The following is a 14,336-nucleotide window of genomic DNA, read 5'->3' as shown; positions in this document are numbered from 1 at the left end:
GACAAAGTGTACTTTTTGTTCTGTTCATTTTTTTTAATGAAGAATTTTGAAGAAAGATGTTTATGCATTTGAAGAGAATTGTCTCTCTCTGAACAGTTCTTATTTATAAGCAGTTGAGGATCCAGTCAGAACTGAATTTATAAGTAGTCTGGCACAAACACTTAGCCAAAGATGTATCACTAAGGGAGTTAGAAAACACTTTTTTGAAGCCTGATTAAAAACAAGGAGAAAAGTATTTGTCAGCATTGCATTGTTTTTACACAAGGCTGTAAAGAATTGCTAATAAATTTACTTCTATCCAAGCCTGTTAGACATGGCAATTTGATTTCTCTGAGCTGTTTGTATTTTTTTTTAACGTAAAGAATTATTTTGTGGATTTTTTGTTTGTTTTCAAATTTCTTTTTAGAGGGGGAACATGAGAGAACAAACCTCGATTGTGTTTTTGGTAGAATTACACAATTAGCAGATGAAAAGGAGGTGTAAGATACCATGTGTCAGATCATTAGGTGCAATATGGCCAGTTTGTGCCACACCTCACCTCTGGCCCACTTTGGCTGCAAAATCTATCTAATTCTTCCTGGGAGAATAAATAACACCAGTGTAAGAATGATCTGAAGTGGCATAAAGCCTGATGCAGGAGCTCATGTGCCCCACAGCCACACCCTATCTGCTGCTGCATAGTACGATAAAGTACATGTGTTAGAAAAGAATGAGTGTAGTTGAAATATCGCTACTCCTGCTGATCCTGGGCTGCATTTTCAGTCCTTTGTGGCTATTACAGACCAGCCAAAGTCTGTAACATAAGGTACGTCTACATCTATGCCATTGGTGGCAAATATATGCAGCGTTTCTCAAATGCAGCCACCGTGGCCCCATGTAGCCACCAGGGGCTTTTCTTGCGGCCACAGCCTCCTGGGCAGTGGTTGGGGGGAGCAGTGGAGCCACAAACACCCGAAGAGCAGGCAGCCAGTGTGAGTTTCCCACCTTCCCAGGGACAGTGCGGGTCAGGCTTCCAGCTTCAGCTCTGGGGTGGCAGGCTCTATTCTCCAGCTACACAGCAGCAGGCTCCATCCTACTGTTGTAGGGCTTCAGGCTCTGGCCCCAGCCCCAGGCTCACCACCCCATCACCCCTGGGCCCCTGCTATCTCCCTACCCATCTCCCCATCCGAGGCTTAATTTGTCCTCCGACTTACCAGGGTTGAGTAAGTCTGTTGTTAAGTGGTATTTGTATGTTTGTTAATATCACTTTTCACTATCTTCTAGCTATCAAGTTTGCTGCTGTGAGAAGTGATATTAGCAAACATACAAATATCGCTTTTCACAAAAGCAGACTTACTAGCTAGCAAGTCGTAAAAAGAGCAACCAAAAACCAAAAAACCAACCAAGAACAAAAGACAAGAACGTGCAAAGCACCTTATTTGTGTTTCTATTCTCTTTAGATCCAGTAAAGAATACATACAACTGTACATTATTTTTATTATTAGGTCTGCAAAAAAACCCATATACAGACGCTCCCTGACTTAGACAAGTGTTCCGTTCTGGAACACCTTGCGTAAGTCAAATTTTGCGTAAGTTGGGGACGTATACCCAATTACCACCCCCCGACTCCCCCCCCCCAAAAAACCCCAAAACCCCCCAAACTTTTTCCGTAAGTGCAGGTTGCATAAGTGCAGGTTTGACCTGGGGAGCGTCTGTAAATAAATTACACTGATTGGACCTGTATATGTGCATATTTGTGGTTTTTTTCCTAAAATTACTTAAGTATTTTAGGAAAAAGTGTGAGAGTGGCCACCAGCAAGAGTTCGTGGCCACACTCTGAGGCCACTAACATTTTTGTTGTTAGAACCCCTGAGGGTCTGTGTAGCTACAAGTTGCAGTGAAAAGTGAGCTGCAGCCACATGTGGTGTGTAGCTCCCCACTGCAGCAGGGAAAGGCTCCATCAACACAGAGCTGCAGGAGCCTTTCCCTACTGTCTCCCCTCGGTCAGAGCCTTTTCCCCACTACTGGAGCCTTTCGCTTCAGAGGGGAAGGACTCTGCCAGTGGGGAAACAGGACACTATGCTATGCTATAGACTGGGAGGAACTGCTTGGTCATGTAGAGAGACGTGTGAGGTAAATATCATAATGTTCTGGCATGTCTTTACTTAACTAAGCAGTGCTTCATCGTCTACACTACTAGGGGTGTGTGAAATGTATGTATTCTACCAAATCTTTGCAAGGAGTGTAGACGTACCCTTTGAGTAGCCCTCAGACCAGATCATAATTGTCTTAGTTTGCAACTAGGGAGATTTAGGTTAGCTATTGTGTGTGGGAAAACTTTCTACATCTAAGGAGAGTTAAACGCTGGAACAGACTGACTAAGGAGATTGTGAAATCCCTGTCATTTGGAGGTTTTTAAGAACAGGTTAGACAAATCCCTGACAGGGATGGTCTAGGTATGCTGATCCTGCCTCAACACAGGGGGAAAAGACTAGATGACCTCTTGAGGTCATTTCTATGATTCTGTATAAAATATAGTATGCACATAACTAGCTGTGTACTTTCATGTTACGATACTTAGTAATTCATTCATTTCATAGTCAAAATATTTGCATTAAAATTGAGCAAAACTCAGTCATCACTTCAATGCCTGTTTTGCCCTTTTAAGGACAACAGAATTCAGTCCAATGTTATAAATTTAATTTTACTTTAAATTGGAAAGTACTCTGTTATGTAGGTGTGTCTTAAAGTTCTTTTAGCACCACATTGCTTCTGTTCAGACACAAGTACCATCCTTCGCACAACCCCTGCCTAGTGTTTTTGCTCTATGAGAACTTATGTTGAGTGTTCACATAAATAAACTAGTGGAGTTAATGTTTTTCTTTTCCTTCCTTCTATTGTTGTTGTGCCTATTTACTAAGGAAAACTGCATTCCATGAATCTTGCAATGTGCTTCATTCCTAAATCATCTCTTTGCCATCTGGGAATGTCCGATCTCTTAGAATAATCAGCTGGTTGGTTACACTAGCTTTCCTGTCCCTTTCTGCCATAAGAGGAACCCAAAGGGGTTAGAATGGGACCAAGGCTATGGCCCCTGATTTGACTTGGGTCATAACCTGAAGTCCTGAAATATCAGCAAAAATTCTCATCTTGTAATGTTTCCTGTCCAGGAAGTGGAAAGTACAGAAATATCACTAGAAGATCCCCAGCTCAGTTTTGAAGACTCAAGCAGTTTAGATAAGATTATGAACTACATCTAATTTTATGCTCAAGGCTCTATATGGGACTACCTAAACTACATAAAATTACTACGGAGCATAGTGACACATTTTCAAAATATCAAATGAAAATAAGCTGGAGCCACTGGTTGCCCACCACTGTGAACAATTTTACTGGACAAGACTTTGCTATTGAATTCTTTGCCTTTGTTGCTTATCATAGGATGGGTGTAGATTATTCTCTGCTATATTGGAGTCTATATGACCCCCATGCATTATGATTAGGTGAGAATCTACTGACCTTTGACCAAAACCGTACTGAAAAAGACTCTTCAAATGTTAGTGAGGTGAGAAAAAATTCTGGTAATGAAAATACTCTCAAATTTGAGTGGTCCTCCATGACCTGTTCCCTTAATAAGCAAGTCTTTTTCCCAACTGCTAGGAATAAGGCTGGTTACCTCCTTTAGACGTAAAAGCCTCCACTTTTAGCTCTGAGAAGGGCAAACTGTTTGCTAGCTGTCGTCACCTCTGCTGTGTGTGTTTGTATGGTAAAAATAGAGAGAGAACCTAATGGTACACTACTGTAGGAAAAGAGAATGTTTTAAAAACAAAATCCCATCCAGAGCATCAAGTAAAAGGGATGGTACTGTATTGATGAAACCCGTACAAATTACTAGATACAAGCTAAACAGCAAATTCCAAATAATATGTTACAATCAGTTTTTGGTCTTCCTTTCCCTGTGAGCTTCCCTTTGTGGTATAAAAGCCGTAAATAGACCCAGGAGTAGCTCAGTGCTTTTGCCAACGAACCATCTTTTCTTTTTAAAGGAAATTTTCCCTCAGGGTTAGACTAGATCAGATCCTCCGATTATGCATTTTAGAGAACACTGTTAAGTTATTAGGCTAAAAGCCAGGTAAGGACTTTGATATATCCACGCTAGAGTAGAGTGTTTGTATCAGACTTTGCATTTGTTATCAGGGCAATTGTAAAATTGCTTAAAACCCCCCAAACCCTAACTTCATCAAAAACCCCACCTCAATTCCTCTTCATAGTCTTTGAGGTCATGACCCACCCAGAGGCCAACTGGTGTGTATATCTAGTTTATACTGATGACCTGATTTATTCGGTAGCAGGGCCTTCACTTAATGCATGGCTTTTACCCTGAAAAGTTACTGAGTAACATCACACTTTCCTGTTCAACAGATCTCATTGTATGTGTGTTCAGACGTATACCTGCTGGCTTTTCTGACTAAAATAATTTAACTGCTTTTTACTCCTGCTGACACTGCAGAGCCAATACTGTAGAACTATGAACAGAACTCCGTATGCATCACCGTTAGTGTTGGCTACTAAATTCCAATGTCTTACACCTATGCAAGCCTGCTAAAAGCAGTGGGACTGCACAGATCACACAGATGAGATCCTTGCTTGAAATGACAAGGCTCTTCTAAGAGTTGAAAGGAAGCTGGTCTGCAGTCATGGTGAGCAAGCCACCACATATTTTCCTGTGGTGTTCTCTGGACAGTTTGGAGATACAGCCCTAGAAAATGAATCCTTTTGAAATGTTAAATATTGTTAGCTCAAATTTCCCCCCTTAATGAAAGACAAGGAAGCTGAAATGATGAAGGCTGCTGCAAATCATGGGTTGTCCCCATGAGTAAATCAGTGTTTCGCTTGTTGTTGACTCCTAGTATAAAAAAGTTTCCTCATTAGGGAGCAGGTGATGGAATCTCAAACATGTCTGCCTCTCTGTTCCATTACAGGGCCTCAGTAGTGTGGTGCGAGCTCAAAGACCCTGTCCAGCTCTCCTGGACTGTTGGTGCAGGAATTAAGATAAATGCTGTACAGTGAAGTTTTCAGCTATTGAATATCACTATTACATGAGAGAGATTGGTTCCGTTCTGTTGTGCTTTTGCACTGTCCAGTGCTGGTAGGGTCCTAAGACCTCCCTTGTGCAACAGACAGCACAAAATAGGAATGATGTGTAGGACCTGGAGCACCAAAGCCATAGCCATATATTCTCATTCTAAGTATAAAGTGTGTCTGAGAGAGAGACGAGTTTCAGCAAACCATGGATGAACTTGACTTGTATGCACTACTCCTCTTAAAGAATGGATTTCTGCTGATATTTTATCTTACAGGGATCCTGTAACCGGTTACAGGAGGCGAATTTGATCTTCCTGGAAATCATAGAGCTATACGAGGACCTTTTATTTTTCTTCAGAAATTCTCTACAATTCACCAAACCACTTTAAAGAAAACCATCTTTGAGCTCTTGTTTGTAACCAGTTACTCATTTTGTTCTCAGATTTCAGTCTCCCACCTTAATTTCCATAACGTCCCATAAATGAGCAATAGCACTCTTTTTCTTCTCTCATCTCTGACCCTTGGCTTGTCTATCAGTCTCTTTTCACCAAATTATGTTTTCCTACGCTGTTTTTCATATGCAGTATTTTTTTTTGCCCTTTCCAGGTCAAAATCCACTCAGATATAAAGCTATAAGATCTTGCACAGGGTGACTGAAAGGACAGATGATTTTCCCTCTCCTCGGTCTCCCTTTCATTCCAGGTACTATCTCAATTCATCCTTTTATTCAGTGGGATAGAGCACTGCAAATGAGACCTGGAAGGAAAATCTGTAGCCCTCTTCTGAAAAGGTGTGATAATGATGGACATAATCATTGCCTGGCAGATGGTGGTGATGGGGCAGAAGCAAAAAAAATTTTTTTTTTGCGAAGAAGTACGCTCCAGAATGGTAGAGTTTGGGAGGTGAAGATGAAGGCATACTTTAGAGGATGGAAGAAAATGCAGCATTTTTATGACTGTATCTTACTACAGGAAGTGTGGATAAGATTTGAGGCAACCAAAGCAAAAAAAAATTTCTACAAAACCTTTGGCTTCACTGGCATTTTTTCCATGGGTTTGCTAAGGTGTTAGAGAGCTTTCAGGCCTGTAAGGAGTTGTCCTCGCACAATGACGATCCCTGGTCTAGAGCAGGGGCTCTCAACAAAATTTTTGGTTGCCTCAGAGTGTGGCCACCAAGTCTTGCTGGTGGCCACTCTGACAATTTCTCTTAAAATACTTAATTAACTTTAGGAAAAACAAATGTGCACATATACATGGCCAAATTGTTGCAATTTATTTGTTTTTTTGGCAGACTCAATAATAAAAATAATGTACAGTTATCTCTATTCTTTACTGGACCTAAACACAATAGAAACCCCTCCCTGCCCCCATTCCCCACTACATCCCCCCATAACCCAGAGCTCCCTTCTGTGCCCTTGCACCTCAGGCTGACCCCACTTCTTGCCTTTTGACTACAGTGCCCTGTGTGGTCACCCACCTGTAAGGCCAGCCCCGCTGGAGCCCCAGGGGGAGGGGAGGAAGAGCCCTGCAGCACCACTGCCCCTGAGAAAGTGGGTCAGGTGCAGAGTCCAAGGTTCCTTCCCCACTACATACATTAGCCCCACTTGTCTGCAGAGATGCTGCCCGGAGGCCCCAAGAGGCTGTGCAGTGCAGGGTGCCGATCCCTGGCTGGTGGTGCCAGCAAACTGCAAGGCTGGGGGCTGCGGGGAGGGGCCGCTTTGCCGCACTCCCCCACCTCATCTCCACCCAGGAGACTGTTGAAGCCACAGAAAAATCTGCTGGTGACTGTATGCGGCCCTGGTGGTCGCATGCGGGAAATGCTGGTCTAGTGGCCCTAACAGGAGCTTGACTGAACTGACTGGCTATATAAATAGCAGTGTAAAATTCATGACTTTGTCAGAAGTACCACCTGCATAATATTTTTTAAAAGGACAGCTGAGATTCTAGAGCTCAGTTCTGTGGCAAAGGGTTAATTCTGCAGCAGTTTCAGTGGCTGTGGAATTGGGGAGTGCTTGAGGCGCTGTATGTTAACATGACACATGTTCAACTGAGAGCCCTAAGACTCTTGTACTCCTGTATCTCAGAGACACGGTGTAACAGTGTCTAAGTTCTATGTTTTCAATAGTAGAGACACTCTTCCCTACCCCTTACTCTAGCGTGGAAAGAATGCACAGTATATGTGTAAATCATCCTCATTTTGGGCCACCTACCCAAACATTCTTCTCCATTTCATTACTTCTGTATAAGCCAGTATTCCAGCATCTTGCTCTTGTCCAGAGCTGTAGCCAGGATTATACAGGGTCCAAGTGAAGCTAATAACAACCCCCTGATAGGCCTTGGGGTGGGGTTGTGTCTCTGCAGCAGTATTTTAAATGCGGCACATCACGTATGTGTCCTGACAACCAGACAGTTCTTGCTCCTTTTCCTCTTCCCTCTCCCAAATCCTGTTGTTTTATCTGTCTCTCTGTCTCTTTAGTGCACCACCCTGGCTGTAGTTTATCTGAACCCATATGGCAAATCTTAATTAATTTTTAATTCCCCTGTTACAGTCTGATCTTTTCTTTCTTAGTCCTCCTCCTTTTTTTTTTAAACTCTGAAGCAAGCGCCTCAAATTCACGCCAGGCAGATTCCAAATATTTGCTAGCTCTGTACTGTGCTCTGGTTTTCCTTCTCTGCACCCAGCAAGCTAGTACTCCTATAACCCTTCAGCATCATTTTCTCTTCTCCTGCCAACAGAGGTGAGCTAAGGCCATCCTCACATGATCTTTCATAAATCTGTATTTCTCTCTCAGGCCTGCCAACATGTGTTGGGTGCTTGAGCATAAGGGAGGGAAAGACATGGAGGAGCTGTCATCACCTCCTACTGATAGAGAAGAGCAACCTTTTAAAAAATGCTGAGAGTCACTACTCCTTCTCAGCTCTCCTGCAGAGTTTGGGCATGTGACAACAGCCCTGCTTGTGTTTGTACTGTGCTTTAGAAGAGGTAAACTATTTAAAGTATTGAATATTATTAATATTATTATTACTGTTGTCTCTAGCAGTGTTGTGGTTCAATCCTTGTGAATCACCCAGTTGTCAGCCCCATGAATTACTCACACATTATTTAGGGGGAAGAAAATAAAATTTGCAACAGAACCATGCCTTTATTAGTATGTTCAGTAGAAGAAACACAAGGTTATTAATGTCCTGACTCACTCAAGATGCCATAGTTTTTTGGGGGAGCCCAAACAAATAATCTAAATTAGGCAAACTAACCTAGACAGTGGCTTGTTGTGCAGGGTGCTGAATGCTAGGACCTACCCAGACTCCCATTCCTTGCAGAGGCTTCCCTACTTCTTTTCTGAGGAGCCCTGCCCTTTTAAAGTTCCCTTGAACTACAAACAAGGCCCAGCTGTCCTAATTGCCTCAGGCTTTGTTAAGAAGTCAGCTGCCTTGTTATATCTTTCCTGCTGTAAGCAGGGCCGGCTCCAGGCACCAGCCGAACAAGCTGGTGCTTGGGGCGGCAGATTCCAAGGGGCGGCATCCCGCCGAATCCCCCCCCTTTTTTTTTTTACTTCCTTCCTCCACCCTTGCAGGTTTTTTTCTTTTGGTTTGCTGCTCCGGCGGCCCTGCAGGGGGCAGCGTGCGGAGGAGGGGAGCTGCTGGGAGCGGTGCCAGGGCTGCAGCCAGCCCGGCACGCAGACCGGGTCCTTCCCTGCCTGCCCCCCGGAGCGGCGGGAGGGGCCGCATGGCGAGCGCCCCGCTTAAGGAAGCCCTGGCCACCCCCCTTCTCTCTCTCTCTCTCCCCCCCCCAGCTGGGGTGTGCGCTCCGCTGCCCGGGGTCTGCAGGGCTGGGAGTCCCCCTGCTCCCGCCGCCCCGCAGGGATTTTTTTTGTTTTGTTTTTTCTTCCCTTCGCCGCTCTGGCCGGCCGGGCAGTTTGTTTTGCCCCCCCCCCGCTGCTCCGGCCGGCTGGTTTGTTTCAGGTCCCCCCCCACTTCGCTGCTCCGGCCCCCGCCCCTTCATTGCTACGACCGGACCGGCCAGCAGGTTGGTTCCCCCCCCGCCCTTGCTGCTCAGGCTGGCTGGCAGGTTCGTTCTCCCTCGCCCCTTCGCCGCCCCGGCCGAGCGGCAGGTTTGTCCCACGCCCTCCGCTGCTCCGGGCCCCCGTGCAGGTGGGGTTTTTGTTTGTTTGTTTTGTGGCTTGTGGCAGCAAAAAAGCCAGAGCCACGGAAACGCGCCTGCTGCCCTAAGGGCACAGACTGCCCCCCTCCCCCCCGCCCAGGGCGGCAATTCGGCGCGCTGCTTGGGGCGGCGAAAACTGTAGAGCCGGCCCTGGCTGTAAGGGATTAACTCCTTGGGCGCTAGCTTCCCCCTTCTATCATAGCAGAAGCTACCCTAAGCCAAGCTTCTCCTATTAGTGCCGTTAGACCAAGAATTGTCAGTGGGCACCCCACTGCCACTGTCCACCTGCCCCACACAATTGAAAACAAGTCTCTCTCTTAACTCACTGTCTTGCAGTGACCAGACCAACGTTTTCACATCTTGCAGTTCACAAACACCATCCTTTATCCACCATTCCATTATAAACCACAGTGTCCAATCTGTCTTACCTTCTTTCTCTCAGCAAACTAGAAATGCTGCTATACTTATATTAATCGGTCTCCTGATATAGTTCCATGACATCATCACCATCCACCAACAAGGCTATTTATGCAGATCCTACTGTACCTCATTTTCCACAATAACTTAAACAGACTATGCCTGTTACAGGTAGAGGAGAGTTGTCCTGTGTATAAAATGCATTACTTGATTATTAATAATTTCCAGAATTTGAAAATAGTCACGCTGCTTATCATAGATCCATATTTAACATAGTATAAGCATGGTTGGGAGCATGGGCAGAATTAAGCTTTAAAGCTGTTTTTTGGAAACTTCTGAATTTTAAGACTTTTAGAAATTCAGGGTTTTTTAATATACCATTCTAATAAAGTTCTTTTTGCTGAAATTATGTAGATACAATATTTATGTATGAGTTAAAGATGATGTGCTTACAGCATACATGACACACATTTTGGAAGTAAAGAAATGAAATATTAATCAACTTAACTATACATACTGGGTGAAATTCTGCCCCCGTTGAAGTCAGTGGAGTTTTGCTATTGACTCTATTGGAGTCAAGATTTCACCCACCATGTGTACAAACATATGCCACAGACAGGTCACGACAACCTTAGTTCTGCTCCAGTAAGGATGTCAACTTTCCAGCACCTCTTTCCCCACCCTGCCTCCCTAACAATGTTTTACCGTCACCATATGTATGCATGTTACTTTACAAATAGAATGAAGTCAGCAGACTGTCTTGGTACTTCTATGGACCCTATATCCTTCTCATAGCACCTCACAATCTTTTTAATGTATTGACCCTCACAACGTTCCTTGGAGGTAGGGAATTGCCGTTATCCATATTTTATAGGTGGGGTGCTGAGGCATAGAGAGACGAGTGACTAGCCCAAGGTCACACAGGAAGTGTATGCTAGAGCAGGGATTTGAACTCAGGTCTCCCAAGTTCTAGACTAGTGCCTTACCACAGGACCATCCTCATGTCTAAATGTCTTTCCTGACATAATAATTAATACTTTATATAGCGCTTTTTATCAGTAGTGTTTAAAGTGCTGTACAAAGGAGGTCCCATCATTATACTCATTTTACAGATGAAGAAACTGAGGCCAGAGAGGTTAAATGGTTACCTAGCAGGCCAGTGGCCAAGCTAGAAACAGAACCCAGGCCTCCTGAGTCCTCGTCCAGTGCTGTATCCAGTATGCCATACTGCTTCCCTAGTCACAGAAATAGATGACCGTATTCCCCTTCCACCTTCCTGATGTCAAGTGGTAGCTTGTTTTGCACTTGTTCCTTTTTTGTCTGATTAAATAAATACCGGTAGCTAAAAGTTAACTTAGTTAGAATAAAATCCCCAGTATTGCTTATTATTAGAGGTTGCTGAGTTGTCATTGTGTCTCTGGAATACATACTGTGTGCTGTGAAGACCCAGTCAAATGATAGAATTATAAATTGGCATGTCTTTCCCAATTCTCTGTACAATTGGCTGCTCTACTACTTAATGTTTAAATCTGAAAGAGTATTGAGCACCATTAGAGACAGCGGTGCAGTAGATCACAGCTTCAAACTAGCACTTAAGAATGCAGAACAAGTTATGGTTTAAAGTGCAATTTGTCCGTGACAAACTTCATATATTTTAATACATTCCCTATCGAATAAATGAGTGGAAAAATTAACTCTTGAGAAATTTGATTGGTTAAATGTTTGCTAGTGAAAAATCTAATGTATAGCTTAAAATAAAAACATTTCACAGCTTTGTCTGTATACTGTACTGATGTTTGTATTCTTTGTGTGATGAAAACTTGTTATATCATCGTATGATTCAGATTGTCTAGTCATAATTATATTGATAACAATGTTGATAAGTACAGAAATACTATAAACCCCGCCTCTTGGAGTGTATTAACCTTGAATCCTTTACAAAAAAAGGTAAAGAATCCTTAGAATGAAAATACTGACCTTTCAGATACTTTAACTTGATATTGGCAGTGACAACAGACTCAGTAAGATGCCTGTGCGTACAATTGTTCTGGTAACATAACTTCTCCATAAATATAGTCATGCTGCTACACAGCTGGACAATTACTGAAATAAGCTAATTTGTAAATTCTGCATGTTCCTGTGTTCTCTATCACAACCAACCTTCTCAAATCCCAGAAGATACAGGTAAAGAGAATAAAAGCCAGATTGTATACCTTGTGTACTAAAACTCAGTTCACATCACTTTAGATGATTTTATCTGCCCTCCATTAAATTCTGCATCAGATAGACTCTTGAAGTTGTTGGGGTAAAATTTAAGGGGAATTAGTGTATAACCAATGTATTTGAGATGGGCTAACTGCAGTAAGTAGCTCTTACTGAAACAAGCAAATAATGGAGGCTTCCAAATCCAGACAGGAACAAACTGTACTATTTCAAGATGTTTTTTTCACTGCATTTTGCATTAACTACTAACTGCTACTGCAAATGTTGATCTTTCATGGGTACTATATGGGCTATTCATTCATTCATAAATGATCTGTTTGGACAAATGGTATCTGTGTATATATTTCCCTACTCCCTTAACAACACCCCCCCTTTTTTTTTTTAATTTGGTAGATCATGGGGAATTCATATGCAGGGCAACTGAAATCAGCCCGTTTTGAAGAAGCTCTTCACAACTCTATAGAAGCCTCTCTGAGATGCAGTAGTGTTGTCCCACGGCCAATCTTCTCTCAACTCTACCTGGACCCGGACCAACCTCCTTTCCTGCCAGAAGGTAACTATGCAAGTATGACACACTTCAATTTGTCATTTTTTTTCTGTAAAGGGGCCCTCAAGCACTGGGGGACTGTGATTATAAAATATTACAGTTCAGTTAATTCTTTGACATAAAATCCATATGCCTTATGACATAAGATCCATCTTTTGTGCCTCTTAAAAGAAAGAGAGTTGTGGTATTTTGTTTCCAAGCATAGTATTGCTTTGAACTGCTGTGGATGTAGAGATGATTCTGTTTTTGTATTCTTTTCAGATGTGAAACCAAAGGTGGAAGAATTGGACAAAGAGTTGGTACATCGTTACACACAGAACGGTAGTCTGGATTTTTCTAATAACCAAACTGTTAATGAAATGGAAGACGAAGAGGAGGATGAAGACATGTCAGATTCAAGTAGTCCACCAATCCCATATTCACAAAAACCTGCCCCAGAAGGGTCTTGCACTACTGATGGTTAGTTCTCATTCCTGTGCTTAAATCAGTTCTCATCGTAATCTGTAGTATTTAAGGTTAGAAACTAGTAATAATGGAAACTGATCAAATGAATATGCTGAATTGTGATATTGCCTGGTGACCAAGGGAGTGATTTTTATAAAGGGACCAGTAGTGCAACCCTTACTCGCATGAGTAGTCCTGCTCAGAAGTTTGGAACTGTGATCAAATTTTGGCTTTGGGCTGAGACTGCATTTTCAATTATAGCCCAAAACAGAATGTAACATTTTTCAAACATAAATTTAGAGGCTTTTTAAAGCATTCAAGCTATTTTTAAATGTTTTTAAACTCTATAAAAATTATACCAGTTGACTTGCATGAGTAACTAACATAGACAGTCAGCCACAACCTTTTATATGACTTTGTAGAATTCCAAAAGATTTTAAAATAGCTGTTTAAAAATATAGCTAACAGTGATCGAGGCAATATTGAAATAAGGGGGTTTGATACAGGGTATAAAAAGGGATGTATTATTTGTGAGAAGTGGCTAAGGCTCATTATGGCCCTTATTTAGCTACTAAGAGCCAAACAGTGAACATCTTCCTTATATTAGTGAGTATTTACTCAGGTGAGTATTATCATAGACTTTAAAAGGGGTGCTCGCATGAGTATCTGCTTACCAGTGTAACAGGTTCAGGGTCGCCCCTAAACTTTTGAAAAGGATAAACAGAATTGTTGACAGTGCTAATTACTCAAAATATGAGCAGTAAGGAAATGATGTTGGATATTATGTGGATAAAATTGTTGGGGAGATAGTTGTTAGGAGTAAATATTAAATAACTGGTTTACGTTGTTATTGATGTATCCTACAGACCTAAAAATTCCTTTAAAAAAAGAACCTATTCATAACTATTATATAAACTTATTTATGTTAATGTTAAATTTCTGCTGGTTGTTGGCCTCTTTGCAGTAGTTGTTATTAAATAGTAATTGTTTGCCAACAGCTACTATACACATCTGAAATTACCAGTTTTCTCCTTATACTTAGAACAGATTTTCTGTGGTAATTGGTGGCAAATGTTGACTTTTAAAAATATTCTTATATATTGATCCCTTTTCGATCAATCTGTCTTAGATGGGCATGCTTGTCCTCCAAACAAAGGAACCCCAAAAGCCTTGAATCCAAAAACACTGGTCTGTTATCGGAAATTGGGGAAAGTTATTGAGAGAGGTTTGTTGTGATGTACTATTCACATTGGCTGGTGTTTTCAGAGGTTTTTTTTTTTTTTACTACTTTTAGATTTTAGACGTGGGAATGGCACAGAAACTAAGTTGGTCTCACTGGTTAATGGTCTTGTAGCAACAGATCAAGATCAAGTGCCTGTGTTGATTCACTTAGGGCAGGTCTACACTACGGGGGAAAATTGATATAAGATACGCAACTTCAGCTACGTGAATAACGTAGCTGAAGTCGAAGTATCTTATA

The 14,336-nt window shown here is 42.3% G+C and overlaps 1 protein-coding gene across 5 annotated transcripts in view; it reads left to right on the top strand.

Annotated features, from left to right (window-relative positions):
- Positions 1–14,336, top strand: part of GREB1L (GREB1 like retinoic acid receptor coactivator) — a 218,130-nt gene that overhangs the window by 91,522 nt on the left and 112,272 nt on the right. For 4 of the 5 annotated variants that reach the window (XM_045008100.1, XM_045008097.1, XM_045008099.1 and 1 more), the window contains 2 exons: positions 12,259–12,418; positions 12,674–12,871. The exons of the other annotated variant lie outside the window; for it this stretch is intronic. In XM_045008100.1, coding sequence (XP_044864035.1) covers positions 12,262–12,418; positions 12,674–12,871 — 355 coding nt within the window. In that variant the 5' untranslated portion in view covers positions 12,259–12,261. The remainder of the gene's footprint in view (positions 1–12,258; positions 12,419–12,673; positions 12,872–14,336) is intronic. 5 annotated transcript variants of the gene reach the window in all.

Source organism: Mauremys mutica, chromosome 2 (assembly GCF_020497125.1).
Source record: "Mauremys mutica isolate MM-2020 ecotype Southern chromosome 2, ASM2049712v1, whole genome shotgun sequence".
NCBI classification, from domain to species: domain Eukaryota; kingdom Metazoa; phylum Chordata; order Testudines; family Geoemydidae; genus Mauremys; species Mauremys mutica.
Note: the sequence above shows the minus strand (reverse complement) of the source record. Positions and strands in the feature narration are given on the sequence as shown.